The 22,880-nt window shown below is 44.3% G+C and overlaps 1 protein-coding gene across 1 annotated transcript in view; it reads right to left on the bottom strand.

The window, feature by feature from the left end:
• Window positions 1-1,688: 1,688 nt before the first annotated feature.
• The window catches only part of SH3RF1 (SH3 domain containing ring finger 1), a 152,387-nt gene continuing 131,195 nt past the window's right edge, over window positions 1,689-22,880 (bottom strand). The window contains exons 9-12 of the mRNA XM_028519695.2: window positions 21,985-22,244; window positions 20,751-21,091; window positions 11,911-12,269; window positions 1,689-4,118 (exon numbers count right to left, since the gene is read on the bottom strand). Coding sequence (XP_028375496.1) covers window positions 3,950-4,118; window positions 11,911-12,269; window positions 20,751-21,091; window positions 21,985-22,244 — 1,129 coding nt within the window. The 3' untranslated portion in view covers window positions 1,689-3,949. The remainder of the gene's footprint in view (window positions 4,119-11,910; window positions 12,270-20,750; window positions 21,092-21,984; window positions 22,245-22,880) is intronic.

The following is a 22,880-nucleotide window of genomic DNA, read 5'->3' on the forward strand; positions in this document are numbered from 1 at the left end:
CTTTCAAAGACCCCCCTTTCAAAAATAATCGAATTTTAAAAAGTAACAGAATTTCTCGAAAGGGAAACTTGAGGGTCTGCAGAAAGAGCTGGAAAAAGACTCTAGCCATAGTGCCAGCAAGGACTCCGAATTTTACATCTTACTTGCCCACACAACAGGTCTACTGAGAGGGTGCGGCATTATGGCTAAACGGGGTCTGGTGACCCAGTGATGACGTTACTGGATGATGGCCCAGTGAGCAGTACCAACTGCAGGCCCCTTAGGCCTGGTTCCTGGGGATGTGGGTCATTCATCGCAGTACAATAACAATCTGTATTGAGTAAGATCAAGGTGAGGTTTTAGAAATGGAAATAGCCCGGTCAGAAGGTTAGTAATAAAAAACACAAAGAAATGTTCACTTGTAAACCAGAGAGAGGGTATTTTAAAATGGTCATGGTTCATATTGGCTGCTTACCACTCCAAAAGTTCTGCCCCGTCTCTGGGGACTTACTACCAGGAAGAGGAGAAGCCCCCCAGCACACCCCATTCCAATCTGGAGCTCACAGGAGCGAGTGAAGGGTGAGCCTTTGCTAAGTTTGAATGTTGGCTCATCTCTTCTGTAAATATCCTCTGAATTACTCTGGTACGTTGGCAAATTCTTTTTCTGAGAAAGGAGCAATTTCAGTAAGATACTACCTTGGTGAGGACATAGATCAATTGATTCAAAACATACTTCTAAAACTTTCACATACACACAATGAGCTACACAACCTAGACTATTGAAAACATTTTTCAAACTTGAATTCCAAAGATTAGAACTCTGGATTAAAATTTTCACCTGAACTTTTGGAGGTAGGAAAAAATGTCTTTTCATTATAAATAGAAAACTAAATGCATAGCACTTGGAAACATCACCTTAATTTGTTCCTTCTAAATCCAGTTCCACCCATTAAAAGGCATTCCGTGCATATACCCCAAGGGAGTGAGACAGAACACATGAAACCAGAGGGGAAAATAATGCCATGCATTAAAACAGTACTTCTCAAAAAACGGTGACATTGTCTCCTTTGTTCCTCGTCTTCACCCAGGGAGGCAGACAGAGCAGCAACAGGAGGAAACTAAGTGATAATGGACTTGTTCAGGTGATTACAGAGTTTCTTGACAAAGGTATGATACAACCTAGAACTCATGATCTTTTCATTCTGATAAGCAATTCGATAGCAACTAAGAGTTAAAGCAGGAAAATATATTTTTTAAAATGACATACATGGATCTTTGAAATGTGCGACTTGCTGCCATTCCAGGGAAGATGACCTTCACAGATCACGTACCCAGGCCTTGCTGAGGCCCACGGGCCACCCCACAGCTGCTTGTCCACCTGGCACCCTTCTATGGCCAAGACAAAACTTCCAGGAGTCACCAAACTACTTTATTTAGTCACTGTGAAGCGGGGGGCAGGATGGTTACACCTGGTGAAACTCCACAAACTCTTCTAAGAAGACTTAGAACTTCTTGGGGAACTAACCAAATAAGGTTTGTTAGTTGGAGGGATTAAATGTAGTATAACCACCAGAATGATTATTGTAGGCATTTTCTGTTTCATGTATATGCAAAGAGTTTTTATGAAGTAGATATTAAGTCAACTGTCCCAGGTTAAAAAAAGGGAAAAAGAAAAGAAAACAACATTAAGGACCCACACAAGGAGAATATAAAGGATGAACATCAAATTTTAATCTTGAACCTTTTCTCCAGTCTTCAAATTATTAACATGATAAATTGCAATTTTATCATTACCCTATCAGTGTGTAACAAGCCCTTGTTACAAAATCTCCATCTATTGTCTCAAAAAAAAAAAAAACCAATAGAAAACCCATACATTTTATTATCTAAGTGATCTATTAACAGATGAAATTTTAACCAACTTCATAGCAGGAAACTATTAACAGAGGTACTCCAATCACATAGCTTAAAATATGGAGAAAAGACAAGTAAAAAATTATCTTAACCTGTAGTAGTCTTTTTACTTTTTAAAATTTTTATAAAATACACTAATTTCCCAAAATAAAGAATATTATGACACATTGGTGTCAACTTACACAGATGAAAGCTGATGTCAGCTTTTTTTTCTAACTAAAGTTCATTTCACCAAACCTTTATATATTACATGAATATCCAAGTATTTTTTAAAAATTCAACACACAGGAACATAATGTACAGTGTCTCATAAAAAATGGTTAATTTAGGAATGATTTCATTTCAACCACATAATATCTTTTTAAGACCATGAAACCTCTTGCTATTGCAAGAAGCCTTTTCAGTTTGTATTTCTATTTCCCAGTTGTGATTCTTAAAAGTAAGAATGAAAAGATTTTCGTGTGTGTTTGTTCATGAGAAAACGGCGGCAATGATTTATTTCATTCACTACCAGGCTGTCTTCCCTCCTGGTTTTTCGGTCGCCCCAGACCCACGGCTGCGTGGCACGGGAACGAAATGGGCGGGAGAGGCCAACAGCATCAAAGAACGGATATAAAAAGACAGGCTCAGCTGGACGTGGCCACAATTGAAAGGTGTGGGCACTCTCCCGCGCGCCAGGCCTCCCAGAGCAGCGAGAGAACAGTTACGGGAGCAGCCTCCTGGCTCACCCTTGACATCCGTCAGCTCAGGGAACAGATAAAGGACTCGCTCACTAATGACTTCGTGTCACGGCTGATGGACACCTCAGCCAGGGAGGGAGGGAGTGCACTCAGAGAAACTGGTCAGTAGTGGCTTTGGGGAAGAAAAAAGAGAGTACTGTTTACTTTACAGTTCCTGTGTTGGTCAACTCCGAGGGCAGACGCACCTCAGCGGGAAGTCGCAGTGGAACACACAGACCATGCACAGCCTGGATCGCCGTGGGGGTCCAGGAACACATGCAAAACGGCGGGAGAAGACTCACGATGGATGAATGTAAACTTTTCACAGTGTTTCTTACAGCCTTTGACTTCAGCACAAGGGCATCACTTACCACCACTATCTCACAAACGCTTTATTGTGTCCTGGGCATGCAGATCACTTAAGGGAAGATGGGCAAATTACATTCCATAGCCATTCTGAGACCGGAGTACTTCAAATTTTCCAATTGCCAACCAATGGATTGAGCTGCTTCTCTTATAAAACTAAATAGATTTCTGAATACGTTTCTCTTCGAGGGTTGTGCTTTACTCTTCCTTTCACTGATTTCATTCCAGGAAAATGAAAAACCCACAAAATTAAATTGAGGACCAGGTCTTAGGGGTGATTCCTGACCAAACCAGAAAGACAGGTAATCGTTAACTTCTCTTTTCACAAGTTTCTGCCTCTAGACCCCAGGCCGTTATTGATACTGATTCAGTGGCATGTTTTGGTTTCCTGAAGAGGAAAACCAAATCAGAGAACTGGCATTTCTGTCATTAAAAAAAAAAAAAAGCCAAAAACAAACAAACAAAACCCTAACAAAACAAAAAAACCAACACCGGTGCGGGGAGAGGAGGGGTTCATTCTCCAAAGACTCTCTTGCTCTCAACAGGAGATAATCCAGCTTCTCCTTAGCTATCATTTCATAAATTAATAATTCCTTAAAATCATAATCCAAAGAATTCATCTATTCCAGGAAAAATTCAAGTTTAAAAAAGCAAATAAATTAGTTAAGCCTTGTAAACAATTGTCCGTTTTAGCTATATCTCTTTAAAAAAAAAAAGGTTTCTTTGTATAGTAAATCAGACAGTACAAGGCACACCTTACACATCAGAGTCCAGAGTGACAAAACCCACAGGCGGGCCTTCCTCACGCTGCCTGCTGTTCCACATGTGCCGGGGGCTCTGGGGTCACACGCCGGTCCTCTGCTCTCTCCTGACCATCTGTAAGGAAGTCCACAGATGTGCTCTTTCCATCACACTGCATTGTGCTCTTTTGTTGAGTGATAGGATATTAGGCCTCCTGAATGTCAGCCTCCTCAGATGTTTTCCACAAAGCTTCCTGGGAAAAGGCCGGTCTTCCCATTTCGTTGTAATGTGCCTTTGAACCAGCCATCCTCCCGTTTTTTATGGACAAACACAATATCTCCTTCTTTGAGTTCAAGTTCGGCCTCACTCTGAGGAGGATAGGAAACCACCACCCTGTGCCTAAAAAAAAAAGAGAGATACTTTAGTTAAGGCCATTCAGAGCAGTGGTAAGAAATGGTGTGTACACACAGAATAGGAAGTAGCGTGAGTCTGTTTATAATGTTTGTAAAACAGCTTGAATGTTACTATTCTCTGTTAAGTAGAAACTTCGCATTGGTAGTTTGGATATGCTTAAACAGCCCAGCATGGATGACCCAGACTGGTTTTTTGAATGCCATTCTTGTCCAATTAGAATATTCATAACACGGAAGGAAAGTTTTATTCCATTTTCCTGGAGGAAATGTCCCTGCCCTTTCCTTTCTCTAAGAAGGAGTGGATTTGCCTGACTGGGGAGGCTGGCGAGAGTAACCCAGCCAGCAGGCTCCGCCCTGGCTGAGTGCCTGCCCCGGGCCTGGTGGGCTCTGCTCTGCCTCTCCGTCCAGCTGGAGCACAGAGTGCGCCGGGGCCCGGGCCTGCCTCCTACCCGTGGGTCTGAGGCCCGGCCTCCCTGTGTCCCTCACACTGGGGCTTGACACAGGTGAGGCAGCATGTCCTGGGGAGTCCATCTGCTTTACAAACTCAAGTCCTCCCCTGGGGAAGGCTCTCCTAAGGTCTAGACAGGGAGGGGAAGACTGTGGCCACAAACTCAATCCAAATGCTGACATTCTTATCTCCATTAGTGTAACAACGGTCTCTATTGGTTCTCAGTGCAGCCCTCAGAGGGTAATGGTGTAATTATCACTTAGAAACCCCAGAAGCCTTGTTGGTTTAATGTTCTCTATGCTGAGGGAGGTGACTTGTTTCCATGCTCTACATCCTTTTATCTCCTTATTTTTCCAGCACTGAGGCCCTCCTTCACTCTTCTCTTGCTTTTCCTGACATCCAAGACGGTCCCAGTGAGCCTTGCCCCTGGTATTCACACTCTTGTGTGGCCTTCCCCAACAATGCATAGTGATAAACTGTGTGATCAGTAATATATTGTGAAAATGACAGGGTGTGTTTTTTGAGGGTAGGTCATAAAAGGCAGGTGGCTTCTATTTTACTTTCTCTTGGATGTATGCTCTGTGGAAAAATCAGCTGCCACGCTGTGAGAGAATTTAACATCCCTATGGAGAGAGCCCCGTGGTGGGGAACTGAGGTATCTTGTCGAAAACTACAACTGAGGGGCAAATAGGCTGTGAGTGAGCCACCTTGGAAGGGAGCCCTCCAGCCCCGTCAAGTCTTCAGAGGACCGCAGCTCAGGCTGGCACCCGGTCTGCAATCTCAAGGAACATCCTACGCCAGAAGCACCCAGAGAAGCCATTCCCAATTTCCCAACCTTCAGAAGCTGTGAGATAATAAATGTTTACTATTTTAAGTCACTAAATTTGGGGGGTAATTTGTTACATAGCAGATTACAGAATCCACTCATGACTGTAAGTAAATAATGTTATAGTTTAAAACATGATGGATGAAATTCTACAGAACTGTCCCCAAATTCATAAAACCCATTACAGCCTAGTCCTTTCAGAAGATTGCTCACTTTGCCAATCTCTAGCCCATAAAAATCAGAATTCATTCTCATTAAGAAGGACCAGAGCAAGCGTCCCAGGCTATTACTTGATTAAAAAGGCATCTCTCAAAGGTCTAGTGGTTGCCCCAACAATTCCAGAGACACTTTGAACACACAGATCAAAGTATCTTCCACAATCTGAAGCAAAAGCACAAAAAGGAGGCTGGCTTGTCATTTCTAAGAAAGGTTCAGTTAATTAGAACATGAATATTTGCAGACAAGTCTTAGGGTTTAATCAAGTATGGAACGTGGGCAGGGCAAGGCATTGTGGGAGGAGCCTTGGCCTGGGGTCTGACATGGCCTTGAAGGTCATTTGGAGCGGATGAACTTTGGGCCGATTATCTCAGCTCTCGTCTCAGTTTCCTCGTCTGTAGAATAGGACTGTAGTGCATTAAACAGGTATCACCATGTAATTAGTGCGAGTACCAGTGTGATGCTCACATAGTTCACACCCCATTATGATCGCATGGCTGGGCCCAAAGCAGGCAGGGGTCCGGCGCTTCCAGGGGGTGAAGAACAGGCTGTCAGTGGCCTGCCACCACTGCCCCAGAAACAGACTCAGAACACAGCCTAAGGCAAACTGCCTGAACGAGAGCTGACAAACTTTAGAACGGCATAGTGACCGTCTTGGAATCCCTTCTCTGACATCTGTAAAAGCAAGACAAATAATTTCATCCTGGACTTATCTGAAGGAAGGGATCTAGACGAGATTTCTCAAGTGTGTTCCAATGTACTAAAAATCCGTGTAAAAAGCAATGTAAACAGTTGCCATTTGGGGGAAGTTAAATTTCAGCAAAGCTCTATAAAATTGGGGGATAAAAGCATACAAGTGACTCAGATCATTCGAGATGTTTGATGAAATGTGTTCCCACTGGTTCTCTGTGAGCTGCCTTCAAGGGGAAATGAAACAAAAACAGTTCTTGAAAAACTTGAAGTGAATTAGATTAATATTTGCATTTTATAAAATGCACTAAGCCAATTTTGTCAAAAAGTTTTTTGAACTAGAACTGCTGCTGGGCTATGAACATAATCTTCCCGCTATGTTCCCAGGGGGAGCCCATTTTCATTGCGAAGTCATAAACCCTTGGGGGTTGGAATGAGAAACTATGTGCATAATGGAAACTGTGACACAGTCTTGATTGTGTGAAGACTACCAGGTGCAGCAGGAACAGACTCTACTTAGAAATCTTCCAGCTCCGATTCTGGCCTGGAGCCTTGTGAGGCAGTTTGCACACAGATTTCCAATACAGACCCTTGAAGCCAAACCCTGGGCACTGCTGGCCAGCTGTCTCCGGCATGGGAAGGGTTTGCCGAGTAGAATGCTTACAGACCGACAGACAGACGTGAAGCACAGCTGCAGAGGCCCTCCCTGCCCGCTGCTGCACCCTCGGCCTCGCTCCGATTGTGCCTGTCTTGATTCGAATAGTGCTTCTGGGAAGTTCTGAACCTCAGGAGTCAAGAACTTCTCTCCCATGACCTCCCTGGGACCTGCTGATCCTCCCTCAAAATCTGCACCCCACCCATTCCTCTTTATTGTCATTGCCACCATCCTTTGGGGACAAACTCATTACCTTCCAAATAATTAAATAATCTACCTATTGTCCTTGCCTCAGGTCTTTCCTAGTCCCTGTTCTATACTACACTGAGCACATTCATTTTCTTAACTGGCAACTCTATTTGTAATGGCCTGTTGCTCAAAAATCATTATCAGCTCCTCAATGCCTGTGAATGAAGTCAATCCTCAGACTGGTACATAAGGCCCTAACATGATCGGACCCCAGTCCCTCTTTAGAGCTATAGTTACTATTATCTCTATGAATGTACCCAACACTTCTCTAAACCCGAACACGTCTCCCAGATACGACCTTCACTTCCCCCACGTCACACCTGGGCCTTTGCAGTTCCTCCCACCAGGAAGGAGGAACTGCCTTTGACTGCCTCTCCGCCCATCCACGCTCAACCAGCCTCTCAAAGCCTCGCTCCAGTCCTCCCCGTGAAATCTTCTCTAGCTCCACGGCTGGAAGCAATTTCATGCTTGACCAGACCCCAGAGGCCTCATGTATATTTTTTATGGCACCCAGCCCAGTCTCCACTGTACTATTGCCATCTGCATCCCTGCCTCATTTACTCTACTAGACTGTACGCTGCTCGAGGGGTGAGATCACGGTAATTCACTAACATGCCTCCTACCCTTTAGCAGAGCACATAGGATCATTCTCAACACACATGCTAAATGACAAAAAGAAAAGGCCCAATTACACAATAAAACTATTTTAAAAAATGCACAAAGTTCCTTAAAAAAAGAATGAAATTCTGACAAATATTAGAACACGAATACACCGTGAAGCATTATGCTAAGTGAAACAAGCCACACAGAAAAGGAGACTGTCACGCAATTTCATGTGGACCCAGAATAGTCAGGCTCATGGAGGCAGAAAGCAGAACGGGGCTGGACAGGGGCTGGACAGGGGCCGGGAAGGGGGTGGGGAGTTAGTGCTGAACGGGGGCAGAGTTTTAGTTTGAGACGCTGAAAACATTCTAGAGGTGGACAGTGGTGGTGGTTATACAACAGTGTAAATATACATAATGCTACTAAATGTGAAATTTAAAAAATGGCATATTTTACATGTATTTGGACACAATTTTAAAAATAAAGGAATGAATGAGCAAATAAAAATAATGCAAAGATTAGAGAGGAAAAAAAGTAAAAATATCCAAAACTGAGTGGTAACTTGGTTGTTGCAAAGTACTTCCTGCTCCCCCTAAAACAGAGCATCTGGGAGGCAAGAGTGGCATGTACAGTGTGGCTCACAGACTTGGGCCCTCGATGGGCCTCTGCCTCTTGCGGCTGTGGGACGCTGAAACAGTTCTTGGTGACAGTTACCAGGTGGCACTCGAGCAACGGAAGCTTGCTGCAGACAGAAGCTCCACTGACTTCCCAGTGCCAGCCTTCCTGCTTCGGGCTACGGTGTTCTGGCTTCCATCTAAATGGGCACTTGCAATCTTTTATTGGTACACATTTTCTGGTTCCTTTGTGTCTCTGGTCTCTCTCTCGCATTCTCTGTAGCTGGTACATTTTTTTGTTTCTAATCTCCCCCTGGTATAGCCCAAATTGGACCCCTGGTGGCTCTGGGAGGCGTTCTGCCCATCACTCTGGTCTGGGTGGGTAACCACTTACTGCTTTCTGTTAGTTGCTACAACAATCTAATAGCCAATTAAGCACTTTACTGGCAAAACCATACTAGCTCCCTCGGCAGTCTGCTGGAAGTCCAAGTAAGTCATTTCCATTGCTTCGCCCAGTGGGTCCACTGTCACTGACCCATGCTGGTTAAGCTGACTACCTTTCTATAAATTGGATAGAGATTTTTCCAAGTGTTCTAGCTTAATCCCTGATCAGAGATCACAGGTCCTTTTCTAATTTAGGAGATGGGCTTCTGGGTGTATGGCTATCAGTTTAATCCCTGAATTTAGAGATATACTTGGAGAGGACTGGCTGCATCTACTTCAGCCCTTTACTTGCGTAATTTTCAGTAAAAGACAAAACAAGCTGTCATATATACTTTCTTGTATTTGCCATCCCTTCTGAAATATTTTATTTCTACTTTCTGTTTGCAATTTCCCGATTATTTTTTCCTCAATCCCTCTAAAACAGAGCCTAACATATCTGCTCTATTATGTTTGCTGCCATCAATTATATACTCGCTGCCTCCAGGGTACAGAGTCATTTCTTGCTTGTTGTCTTCAGTCTCTCTGACAAACACAGAAGAACCCTTTTGTTTCCCAGAGAATCCTCTCTCGGACAGACAGCAAGACCTGTCAACACGCCGCCAGGTCCATCCTTCCCTATTGTGAGGCCGGTTTAAGTCTTTCTGTCCCGGGCAGGCTTCTTGCCACCACAGCGCTGGCTGCCCACGTCACACGCTTTCATCTTAGATTTATGGGGCAGGGCCAGGGTTTGAGGAGAAATTTTATGTTAGTTCTCATGATACCCTGCAGATGAATCTTATCTCGTACTGTACCGATACTCTGCACAGAAACATAGTTCCACGAAATTCTATCAGTCCACATGCTACCAGAAGAATCCCAGCCACTCTGCATTCTTCCCCGGGGCAGGAGTTGTTGATACTTAGATTGTGAATCAAGGAATCTAAGATCCTGCAATGCTTTCTGAATCATACTGATGTGAAAGTTACTTGTTCCTTCAGTTGTAGCATTAAGTACTTTTTATTGTGTTGAAAGTTTTGAAATATCAAAAGTGACATAGTTGGTAGCTTTCTGTTCATGAAAAAAATTTCATTCCCAGTGAATAGTAGGATGTTGTCCCCTACTACTTGTTTCCACACATTTTTCCTACTGCTTTTACAGCCAGGCAGACCTAAGACTCCAAGGTAAATAAATGTTATCACCGTACTTGTGTGAAGGCAAAGGGATGGAGAAAAGGTGGTCAGGCTGGCTATTCCATTTAATATTCCCTTGAACACATGAACTATAAAAATATAAACTTGGGCAGCAATCTTCTCCAAAGACTCCTTTCCCACTTGTAAAAATGGAAACGGTTACATAAGAAATGTGCCAGAGAATTCCAGAGTGCCCGTGCCTGCCTGTCCCATCGTTAAGGTCTCCACGTTCCCTGCCGGGTGCATCCCGTGCTCCCCGAACTGCTATCGCCTGTCTGTTCTCTTCTGTCAGATGCACTGAACAGCAGGAGCCCACTGTTAGAAATGAGCTCCTCTTGAGGAAGGGGCTGGAATGCAGGAGCCACAGAGATGGAGGACATCTGGCAACTGCAAAGGAACGCACGATGGGGGCGGGAGAGCAGTGCCCAGGCCAGTGCCTGGGGAGAGTCTGGGCAAAGTGAATGCGCACTCTGAACCGTCACACAAACACCACAAATGACAGGGGAAGAGGAGAGCGACTCGGGGCACAAGGGAAAAGTGCAGATCGATGCCCGGGGGTGGGCAGAGGAGCAGCCTTTGCCACCAGAAGAAAGTAAACAAGTCACTGGACTAACTCCAGGGGCAGAGGCTCCATCCCTGGAAAGCAGAGCGATACGGCATTGAAAAAGGTTGACTCTCAGAATAAAGGCTTACGTGAAAATTTCAAAGCCTTACAAAGAACACAGGAGATAGGGGGGATGGACAGAATTTTATTTGTGGGGAAAGAACACTTTTTAGTGTAATATCTCATTTCAAAAATGGTTTGATAAGGATTAGAACTACAGAAAATTATCTCACCTCACTATAAAAATATACAATAAATTGTGTACTTTATACTTAACGCACATAGGTGGTTTGAAGTTTATTCTTTTATAGTTTATTTTTTGGGTAAAAAAATATGCCAAAAATATATGAATGAAGGCCTCAGATTTGAGTGGGTAGAAATGTTCATTTGAAATGCTGAATTAAGATGAATTTAAGTGATTTTAAAGTATAACACTTTATATTAAGATTTCAAACCAGTAATAGGGAATGCTACCTAAAAGGCAACACCTCCACACATGAGACACCTCCTTCATTTATGAAATGCAGGTACAAAGGGCCTAAAGCTTATGAAAGCAGACCACTATTTTTAGTGTATTTCACGAGGTTTTCCTGGAGAATAAACAGTGTTTAATTTTTAGTTCCAAGAATCCTAGCAGATATTTGTTTATTAAGTATATCTTCTTTCCTAAGGCACTCCTGCACCCCAGCAACTGCATCAAACACAACTGTTTGCCTTTCTAATCGTTATTCAAGGCCAGAATCGCTGAGGCAGGCCATTGCTCTGACTATAACTGAACCGAGCAGTCACTGGGTCATAGGGGTAATAGGTCTCTGAAAAATGAGCCACACTCCTCTAGCTCAGGAAGAATAAAAAGAGAATCCTCTTGGTTGGCGGAATCCTGCAGGTGCGTGACAAGTACCAGGTACTAGTGAAAAAGGCAGTGGGTGAAACAAGGGAGCAGTCGCTGGCAGTAGGAGAGAGAAGCCAAGAAGCAGGAAGAGGTGTGAACAAGTTTCCAGGGACTGACCAGCTTCATGCAGATACAGCTCTGGAGCGGTAGTCTGGAGAAAATGCACAAGCAGGCGCTTGGGAGGGAAAAGCAGACTACACTACGTTACAGCAAGTGGTAAAAGAAAGCCAATGCTTGGTTGTTATTACACATTTAGCTTAAAAAAATTAGGAGGATGTGAGAAAATATCTTAAATATCAGAATAAATATTCCGGCATAAAGCTTGCCACGCAGTTCTCAGTTTTCTCCTACAAAAACGCTGCACTCACCTTTCACAAACAACAGGCCTCGACTCACTCATGACGGAGCCCAGAGAGGAGCCAGGCTGCCGAGGAGGTGGGGCGATGGGAACAGAAGAGTCCAGGGAGCTCGTCTTGCGATGAAGAGCCTCCTGGGCCAGAGCTGCTCCAGCAGCCACTGCAGAGGCGGGGCCATCCCCATCGGCGGGGCAGGAGCCGGCCCTGCCGTGGGCGCCCCCCAGCGGCAGCTCAGGACCCACTGCTCCCTGCAGCGGCAAGTCGCCGCCACCCAGTTCCACTTCCAGGGTGGGTGAGGCTGGAGGGGATACTCGGGGCTTCCGTTTGGTGGAGGCGCCGGACAGCAACTTCAACAAACCCTTTCTTTCTTTCTAGAAAAAAAAAAAAGGTACATCAGTTGAAGACTGATGGTACTGTTGTGTTGTAATCTACAGGGCAGTGTAGTTTCAATCTTTGGTCTGATCTTTTAAAATTATTTCTGCGGGTATTTGGCTATCCATACTCTATCCACCTATCAGTTCTGTGTGGTACTAGCCTGACCTAGTGCTTCTCTTGGTTCTCCCTTTCTGCCTGTCTGTTTTTGCTTCTTTGGAGACATCCCATCACTCATCACTACCTTCTACTGAGGTAGGATAAGCAGATAAAAAAGATGTAATGCAGAAAATGCACAAATTCACAACTCAGGCTTGGTGAAGGCAGAAGCAGGCATTTTAGGACTGGAGGGAAATCTCAGATTATGGACTTAATTTTCCCGAAACTTTGCCTATCCTATCTCTAATTCTTGTATGCTGAATTAAATGTAAACTTAATAGCACTTTACTCTCTATCCATAGACTTGACTTCTTATATTTATAGGTAGTGATGTTTTGATTAGAGTTAAAGGCTAAACTACTACTCATAAGACATCTTTATAAAATTGAACAAGCCCAAAATAACACAAGTCAAACCATTTGTATTGTATAAGTACACCCCTGTTTGAAAAGCCAAAAACACTCTATGAAAATTTAAAGAAAGCTTCAGTAGGTGCAAAACCATTGCATGTCTCTTTTTGCAAGCAAATGTACAAATGGGGGTTTCCCCCAGCAATAGCACCCCAAAGAAGCCAGCCCCTGAAGCCCTGTCTCTGTTGACATTTCTGTCCGTTGCTCCTCTTGGACAGCCAGATCTAGAGCCAGCTCCCCTTCGTTCCCAACATCAATGTCCTTTCTGACGACCTGGCATAGGTAACGATCATCATTTCAAAATGTTTTACTAAGATGTCGACTCCATCATACAGTCCTCTGAATGGAAATATGGCTTGAAAGGAAAATGTTTTACAGAGAAACAATTCTTTAGAAAACTCTACAGGCAAATTAGAATCATTAAGGTCCCACTAACAGAAAAACGGAATTATTAGGAACCTATATGGAGATACAACACTGAGGATTTTTTCTTGGTAATATACGAGTCAGTTCATACTCAGTAGAAATGCCTTGGGGAAAAAGAGTCTGACTCCATAACCACACAGTTTCACTGGACATAGAATGGCAGGGAAAAAGGAAGAGACAAAAGTAATCATTCATCAGACAATGAAAAGGCATCTGGGGAGACTGCACCATGTGCCCCATTTACCCAACGCAGTGCACAGTATGTGCTACTCTCGGGTCAGAAACGGGCAGGGGTGAGATGGTGGGGGTTCTGTCATTTCTGCACATGCTCAACTCAGGCTGCAGACGAGAAGAGCCAATCAATCGATTACAGACCCTCTTTCTCCCCACCCCAGCCAGAGGAATATTCTTTTGCATATTTCTTTAAGGACTGGCCTCAATGTACCTTACTAGCTATTGCTTCACTTATCTAATTTCACACTTTCCAATAGGTTACTTATATGTGTTCCAAGACATAACCATATAAAGTTGTACCACCTGCTTGAGTGCAGTGCCTGGACCTCAGACACCTCTGTATCACATCCGGTGCCTCGTGCACAGCCGGGCACCCCCTGAGTTGAGAGGCCAAGACTGGAAGAACATGAGGCAGGTGGAGGAAGGGGAAAATACTTAGCTCATTCCAAGGTGAAAGAAGTAAGAGGATACTCTGGATTATCCAGTGGTGATAACGACTTCCTTCCCTCTACACAATGGCCAGTGCAGTGGCCCCACGAAAGACCTGCCAGAGCTGCTGCCGCACTTCTCCAAGGGAGCCTGAGGTGTGGAGGGCCTGAAAATGAGCTGGGAAAGAGGCTTGTGTCCAATGGCTTGCACATCGAAAACAGCAGTCAGCCACGGCTTCCAGCTATTTCTGCCATGATGTAAGAAAGCACTCTCTAATCTCTGGACCCCCACCGATGTACTGAGAACATCAAGTCCATTGATAAATTACAATCTCAGCAAGCCACAGCTAAAGAGTTTCTTAAAAGCTCAGTCTGGGCACTCAGAAAAATATCAGTTAACTGAATGGCGCTCAGGGAACAGCCTCTAAAGTGATTAAGAAGAAAGATGACTTGGTTCATCTAAAATGATTAAACACATTAAATACAGATTGCTTTAATGACTTCTAGGGGATGTGTTATCATCATCAGCCGCTGGCGGCGACCCGCGGAGCAGAAGGCAGAGGATTAGGTGTTGTCTCGGGGTGTGCGGGAGGGCGGGGGGGTGGGGGGTGTTAACATGGAGAAGATGTGGCCAGCATTCCAAGGAGCTGTGCTTTTAATATCACATTCTGATGTTCTCTATGTGAGCAGCACAATGTGCTACCTCAGAGACATGATTTTGCAAACTCAGGTACTCATCATCTAAGGACACCTTTGTTTTTTCAAAATCCAATGGCAGAGGTGAAAACTACAGATGAATTAATGAAGACTGCACCTCAGCAAAGCAATTTTTAAAATGTAATGTTAACATGTATAAAAAAATGGAGCATATCTTTTAACATAAACTGTAATAATTCTTCTCTTGTGGGTTTCCCAAGAAATTATTCTCAGGTAGAATAATGACTTAGAGTCATAATTTTCTCTTCAGAAAAATTTGATGATTTGAAACTGCATCTCAGATACCAGCCCCCAAAATGAAAAGAACTACTCGGATCAGAAAATCATCACCAGATACCAAAAAGAGTAATTTTTACATATAAGAATAATTTCTGAATATCAACTTAATAACTTTCTATTAGTCACATCACACAGAATAAGTACAATATGGGAAACATCAAGTCAGAGCTCCTTTCCAAGCAAAAATAAATTTCGTGTGAGCAACAGCTGATGAACTATATTCTACCCCCGGTCTTCCTCTTCTCCTGCCCTCAGGTGCACAGAGTAAGTAGCAAAAGACTAATAGTCTTCCAGGCCTCTAGTCATCAAACATCTACACAGTCAGACTCCCAATAATCAGAGTTGCTATTCTTAGGTAAGGAACTTCAAAAACTTAATTCATATGATTGTCCAATAATAGTCACTCATTGCTTCAAAAAATATTTATTGAGTGTCATATATGAACCAACAATGTGCCAGGCTCTGGGAACACCATAGGAGCAACCAAGAAGCCGTTCACATTCTCTAGCACTGAGCCCAACACGGCAGTAAAACGGGAGCTCTGCAGGAAAATAAGGCAGAGTCGGGGGGAGAGATTGACCAGGGGGTGCCGATTGGGGAGGGGGCAGGAGAGCATTGTTTAAAGAGGGGCATAGAGAAAGGGAAAGGCCATGTGAAATTCTAGAGATGGTTAAACACCAACTGGGTTCAAAAATCTTATTACACACACTGATAAGGATTTCCATATTTATTCCTCACATCCACCTGATAAGATAGGCATGATGTTATTCCCATTGCCTGAGCTTCTCTAAATTTACCTAAAATCACACTGCTAGTATGGGGTGCAGTTGGAACCAGGCCCCCACTTTTCTGTGAGTCTAGCACAGGCATCATCTCTGGCAGCACCCCTACTCTGCGCAATGGCAAAAGCAGACACATTTACCCAAGGGCTGCTGACCATGAAGGTCACTCTGAGCCGACCGCTGGGTGTGGATCCACACTGTCCAGACATAGTCTGGATCCCAGCTGTTTTCAGGGGCTGCAACAGTGCCTCCGACCACTTAACAGGAAGGGTGAGCTTCTCCTTAAGAAAAGGAAGGCAATGCCCACAGACCACCTTGTTTTTGACAGCAAAATGAGAACTGGGGAAAAAAGAAGACCGTGTGAGCAAAGAAAGTGATCACTAGGGACTTCAGGACACGTGTTCAGAATAGAAGAAAGTGAGCATTTAAAAACTAGATGGGCCCTCTTCTTAAGAAAACCAAAACTAATAGCAAAGAATCTTCAAACATTAGCGGGTTGATTGAAGAAAACCTGTGGTTCGCTCCTTACGGAAGAGAGTCATTAGGAATTTGGGGGTGGGGAGTTTGAGGCACCAAATGCTGACCCCTGAAGAAATGCTACCTCTCAGGAACATACCCAGGATATGGCAGAGAGTGCAAGAACAAACACCCACTCCTGCTGATTCCTGCCGGAACAAACGACAGTGTTGGAGGAGACTCAGGAGGCATCTCCAGGTTGGAAAGGTAGGGGTAAGAAATGGAGGCACTTGGGGTGGGGCATTAGGGGTGGTTTCTTCTGTATTTCTGATGCGAGGGTTAGAACTGTTAAGTTAATGAAACCGTTAGAGGTTTCGTTAGAGGCCATCAGACTGAGGTGGTTCTAGTGCCGGCAGCCCACAACAGCACACCAGAGCCCTGACCTGTAAGTGCCTCATGGTTAAGGAAGCAAAACCTAACAACAATTGGTCAGGAATAGGCCCCGAGGCTTTCCCAGGTAAGGCAACTAACTGCTCAGTGTGGCCAATCAGAAAATGTCCTTGCTCTGCCTCCTGCCTTCTCTGCACAAGTCTTGCCCCTGATTCCTGCTGGGTGGACTGTTCCTGACCGCTTCTGGTTTGGCGCTGCCTAACTTTAACGGCCTTTTACTTAGATAAACTCTTAAAATTTTTAATATCTCCCAGTTTACCTTTTAACATAATTTAGAAAGTATAAGAATAGCTTATTACATAATTGGTGCCGAAGGAAAAGATTTTCTAGACAAAAGCTTACTACTATACCAAAATAGTATTTTTTTATATTTTGGTATATCAGGGAAAGAAGACATATATACAATAATATTAATGGTTTTCTTTTAAATCTTGGATCACAAACCATATCTAGGTTTTCTGTCTGGATGCTTGGATTTCCTCTGAATAAGTATGTATTTTTTATAATAAGAAAATGCAATAACAATATATATACATATTCATGAGCATCTCATAAGGATGGGAAACGTACTTGCCTGGGGCCTAGCTAACCAAATAATGAAGCCCTTAAACTGAAAATGAAGTTAGAAAAATGCCCAGAGAAAGCTGTTAAACTAGCAACTGTAGAAGACATCAAAAATCTTATAGAAAGAACAACAACGACAGCAAAAAGGCCCAGGATTTCAACCAAGAAATAACTGCGATGATGTTTGGGAAGACTGTGATGCCCATTCATCAAATCACAGAATGCAGTTACCAGACCAAATTAGCTGGAGACTTTAAGTCAGGGACAAAAACACGTTTTCTGAGACTCTGTGATACAGGACTTCCGAATAAAAACATCGTTCAAAAGGACGAGCCCAGCAAGGTGCAGAGCGGCAGTGGTGCTGCGTGCACACAGAAAGGCACACGGCGCTGCGGCACACCAGTGGTGGCCCATGGCAGAGCGTCGGCTCAGGGAGAAGAAGAGGGCCGTGGACAAACTGTCATTTGGGGGACACACCCCACACTGCCTGGAGAGTTTTCAAGAGTGTAACAAGAGTGTTTTCAAACACCTAACTTTGCTGGAAGTCTCAACTAAAACTAGAATCTCTGATACACTTTTTCCTTGACTTTTGGATAAGCTAACCTCACCGAAAGTTGAGCGAACTGCAAGTTTGGCTCTAGTTCTCTGATCAACTGGGGGAAAGGTTGAGGCTAGGTAGGGGGCAAAGATGCTCGGCCGTTGAAGCGGAAATACTGAGAACTTAGAAGTAAGTGCTCAAAGAGAAGTTAGATTTGAGCTCTCAAGTTTAAAAGAACATATTTTAAAAGTTCAAAGAAAATATATGCATGACCTGAAACTCAAAAGGAAAGATACTTCAAGGGGGAGGGCTCTCTGGAATAAAATTCTAACCATACAACTGCAAATCATCCCAACAGATGAAAACATAGAGGCATCTAAAGGTACTAATGTGATTCCCCCAGGGAGCAGCCTAATGGGCTCAAATTTTTAAAGGACTTTTACAAAGAGATCAAGAGAATGGCTGCTATGAAAGAACATAATCAAGGCCCATATGAGCTTAAGGTTGCAAAAAATCTAAAGACCAAAAAAAAAAAAGGGGGGGTGGGGGGGGCAGGGACTGCTTCGCTTTAAAGTTATGTTTGAAGGGAGAACAAGAAGGATAGAAGCCTGCTGTTTGGGATGGGTGGTGGGTCTCCGGTGGTGGGAAGAAAGGCAAGGATAATCTTCCGACTGGAAGGGAAGACTAAACCTTCATAAGAGGAAAAGAGATAAAGAGATTGGGATTTAGAGATCAAATAACTAGTCTTGATAGGCTGAATTTACCCCAGAGTACAGAGAAAGTTTACAGCTAAAATGCAATCGATTATCCTCGACAGACCCTGGTGAATCTGGGATCAGGCCAACACAACAGGCCAAAAAAGGGTGTGTGTAGTCCTAATTTAAAAAAAAAAAAAAGACAACAATGCACTTTGCAGACCATCTGGAAAATTCTAGGATAGTGTATTAATGAAAGATCAGCTTAAGAAAGAACAGGAGACTGTGAGGAGGAGACTCCTGCAGGAGATGTTTGCTAACAGTAAGTAACAGCCAGAATGGTGGGGCCACTGGGGAGCCGTTTGGACGGGCGAGTGGAAAGATGTTTGGATCTCAGCAGTGGTTTGAAAAGGTCTTCCATGCCATCCTTGTAGACCGGCTGGAGAAATGCGGGCTAAATGACACTCCAATCTTGTTAATCATGAAATTACTGAACTTACATCAATCAGGAAAAGTCTCTTTAGTGGACCTGGAACATTAAATAAGGTAGTACATTTAGGAAGGGAAAATTTGTAACTGGTGACACAAAGAATGGTGAAAAAAAACTTCAAGACTGTATCCACACAACGAAAAAGAAGATAACCCTGAAATACCTTAAGGCATCCTAGAGAAAGAAGAGTAACATTCTCCAGAAAGCATCTTAAAATAAAGAAAATGGCATGGGACACCCTGGAGCTAGGGTGCTGGTGGTCAATATGGTATCCGAACAGAGGCCAGTAGCCATTTGTCAAGGATGGGTGCTCAACAGCAGACCCGCCTAAGGTCCTGAATTAGTTTATTTCACGGGATAAAAATCAGGCCCTAAAATCAAGGTGTTGGCAGGACTGTGTTCCTTCTGGAGGCCCTAGGGAAGAATCGGCTTCCTTGCCTCTTCCAGATTCTAGAAGCTGCTTGCCTTTCTTGGCTGTGGCTCCTTCCTTGACTCACTCTCATCTCTGCTTCTGAGGTCACATCTTCTCTGGCCCTGATCCTCGTGACGCCCCTTCGTGGAGATCCTTGTGATTATACATTCACCCCACCCTGAAAATCCAGGATAATCCCTTTAAAACCTTCAACTGAATCAATCACACCTGTGACATTCCTTTTGCTCTGGAGGGAAACATACCTCAAGTTTCAGGGGTGGGACGTGTCCACCCTCCGGGAGCCACATCTCTGTCTAGCGCAGGTCCCTTTCAAGCCGCAGGGCATCAGCGGATTCTTTTCTGGGAGGGCAGGGGCTGAAGAGTCCCTGTTCTCCTAGTGACAAGAGCCCTGAGACATGCTGTTCCAAAACTTTAAAATCTAAACTATGAAATAATTCTTTTAACAATATTGACAAAGGTGAACATGTCAGCTTGAGTACAGGTTTAATGTAGTTAATTATAAACGCTGAAGAGATACCAATCTTTTTCAAAAATGCTCATGTTAACCCAACAATTAAATATTAACTTTTTAGTAGGCCGTAAAGTTTATTTTCTTATAAACCCCTATTTACAGGCTGACCTAACTTTTTAAATAGAGCGACATCTATTACCGCTGAACCAGGTGGCTAAGAGTTTATGATTACCCTAGAGCTTCCTAGAACTGGGTTTTATTGTAGAAAAGGAGAAATGCATGACATCCTGAGGAAAAGGTCATGAATATAATACAATTACCCAGACTTTGTTATCACTCCTCTCTTTCATCAATTTCCAAAATCGTCATCAATTTCCCTTGCCTTCAACCACCTGTCTCCAAACTCAACCATAGATTAGTCTTCCAAACACAACTTCCCATGTAGGTTTTCTTTGAAATTCAGCCCCAAAGGAGAGATTTTAAAAAGATCAATGGACTTACAAAATAACTTCCCCCTATAATTCAAGTCAAAGAGAAAAACTACCCATGCTGATTATCATCAAGTACACTATAGAAAAAACAAATCCACAAATAACACTTCTGATTAACAGTTTCATCCCTTCTGTATCTCTCTCTCTCTCACACACACACACACACACACACTCTGAAGACCTTCTAACAAAAAGCAAAACTGGCTGGCCAGGAAGAATTAAGGATAGCAAGATGATGCGAGAACGAGTTGGGGGAAGGAAACTTCTCCGTGAGACCTAAGCTGCAGGTGGAGAAGTGACTGACAGCATGTAACCCGGGGCCTGACGACCAGTGGGCGTTCGGACGCAGAGAAACACGACTCTCGCGCCTGCACAGTGACCGAGCACGGTGAGCGCTTGAGGGCCGTTGAATGGGTCCTTTTGTTAGTAGAAATGACGGGATAAAACATGAGCAGAGAAAGAGGAGGTAGGTCTTACTTTACTGTCCTTGTCTGGTTTGGCGGCTGAACTGCTCCCACAAGCTGCTGAAGCGCTGTCAGGAGAGGTGGGAAGTCCAGAGAGAATGGCCATTATCTGGCTACTGGGCTCGGACTCTAGGGAGGCGGAGGCAACGCTCGGCGAGGCCATCGGCGCAGCCGCAGCGCAGGCTAGGGGGGCGCTGGCTCGACCCACGCAGACAGCAGCCGCTGGAGGCGGAGGCTGTTGAGAGGCCATGGGATGGTGGGGCAGGCCCACAGCTGTAGGCCCCACCCCCGTGGCGTTCTGCACTTGGATGGGCGTCACTGCTGCCGTAGGGCGTTCTTGGTTGTGTGCCAAAACTAGTCAATGACAGGAGGGAACACAGTAAAATTTAGCTTTCTGGTAAATGCTGCTCATCAAAACATGAATCATTTCATTGCATCAGACCATAATGAAAGGATGCTATTGCATTTGTTACAGTAAATAATGGATGTATGGTGGTTGAAAAGCACTTAATCTTAGCTGGGTCCCTAGATGCCACTTCCCTTCCAGGACAGCCCTTGAGTCTGGTGAGTGCCTGGAAGCTTAGCCATAACCCTGAGGCCCTTCGGTTGGAGAGAAGGGAGGCCTTTCCACACAGCTGGAGGCACAGAGCTTGTTTCTGATGGCAGTGTACACGGTCAAACTACGCTGGCCTCCTGCTCTTTCTAAAAATTACTCTCTCCATTCTTATTAACCATTTTCTTTCTTTTGGTTTTTCAGATGTAAGTCACTCGTTTACTCTCACTGTTACCCAAGACTCTTGGTAGGTTTTCAATGCTATAGAAAGAAGAAGGTTCTTCAAGGTCCCACTAGGTCTAAAACAGACTTGTGACTAAATTCATTAAAAAACACGTCTGCACACTGATTAGCAGACTATCGCACGGTAGACATGCAGGGGGCAGCAATGAGGTTTGAGATCGTGTGATCGTGACCACAGAAGTCATGTGCCCAAATGTTATTGATATTCTTAGGAGCGGCTGGATTTCTTTCAGGCTTTCAAGCTGTAGGTCAGGCTTGAATTAAAGTGCAGGGCAGGCTTAGCCAAAGTAAGCAGATGTAAAGTGCCATTGACTAGGCCATGCCTACTTCTATTTCCTGTTATTTGTTATTTTAATATCACATCTGCCTTTCTCAACATCTGTCATAAAAGATCTGCTGTCGGGCAGGCAACCGCCTTTCCCGACCCTCTGCAGTCCGGCTCCCCCCGTACCTGTCCTCACGGCATTGCGGGCCTGGTTCACAGTCATCTGCCCGGTCATATTCAACAAGACCTTGGCCTGCGGACTTGTGTGGACATGAGCTGCTGACACCACGGCTGTGGGGACAAGACTTGGGCTCCCAGCCATTCCATTTCCCTGGAGCTTCGGGGCAGACCCTCCTGCAGTGGAAGGGCTGACCATGGTCACCCCCCGACCTGTCTGACCAGCTGTAGACATAGGGACTTTAGCTTGGGAAGCATTTGTCACTGCCCTGCAGAGACAGAAACACAGACAGTCTGATCAGTCCTAGAGGGGGAAACAGAACAACTAAATGCAAGAAGCTTTAAGACAAAAACATTTCAAAAAATGAATGGAGGTATTTTTACAAAGTGTAAGAAGAGCAAATTCAAACAAACAATGGCCCCGAGGCAGAGAAAGGTCCTGAAATGTGTTCTGAGTCACAGAAAACTCTCCATCATATTCTGCTCAATAACATACAGTTGCTGGGCTCAGGGTTCCACACCAAGGCCAAACCTCTCCCCTGACATACAGCCCTGGATTCTCCTACTTCATCTATCCAAGGGGCCAGGTTTGTCACCTTCCAACCCCCAACTTCTGTGGCCTCGCTCATGTTTTCTGATCTTGTCCCTACTTGCCCTCAGCCCCACATCACCCAAGTGCTTGTGCACATGCATGTGAGTGCACGCACGCACACACACGCTCTCTGTGCAGTCCTTTCTGTCTTCTCTTAACCCTACCTTACGCTCACTCACGCTTCAAGATGCAGCAGGAATCCCATGATTTAAGAAGCCCTGCCTAAGGCTCAGGCTTAAGATTTTATGACTCTAGTTCACGTGGATTTCTTTGTTCTATGACCCTGACTGCAAAATGTGATATTACTTTTTAG

Source organism: Phyllostomus discolor, chromosome 8, assembly GCF_004126475.2.
Source record: "Phyllostomus discolor isolate MPI-MPIP mPhyDis1 chromosome 8, mPhyDis1.pri.v3, whole genome shotgun sequence".
NCBI classification, from domain to species: domain Eukaryota; kingdom Metazoa; phylum Chordata; class Mammalia; order Chiroptera; family Phyllostomidae; genus Phyllostomus; species Phyllostomus discolor.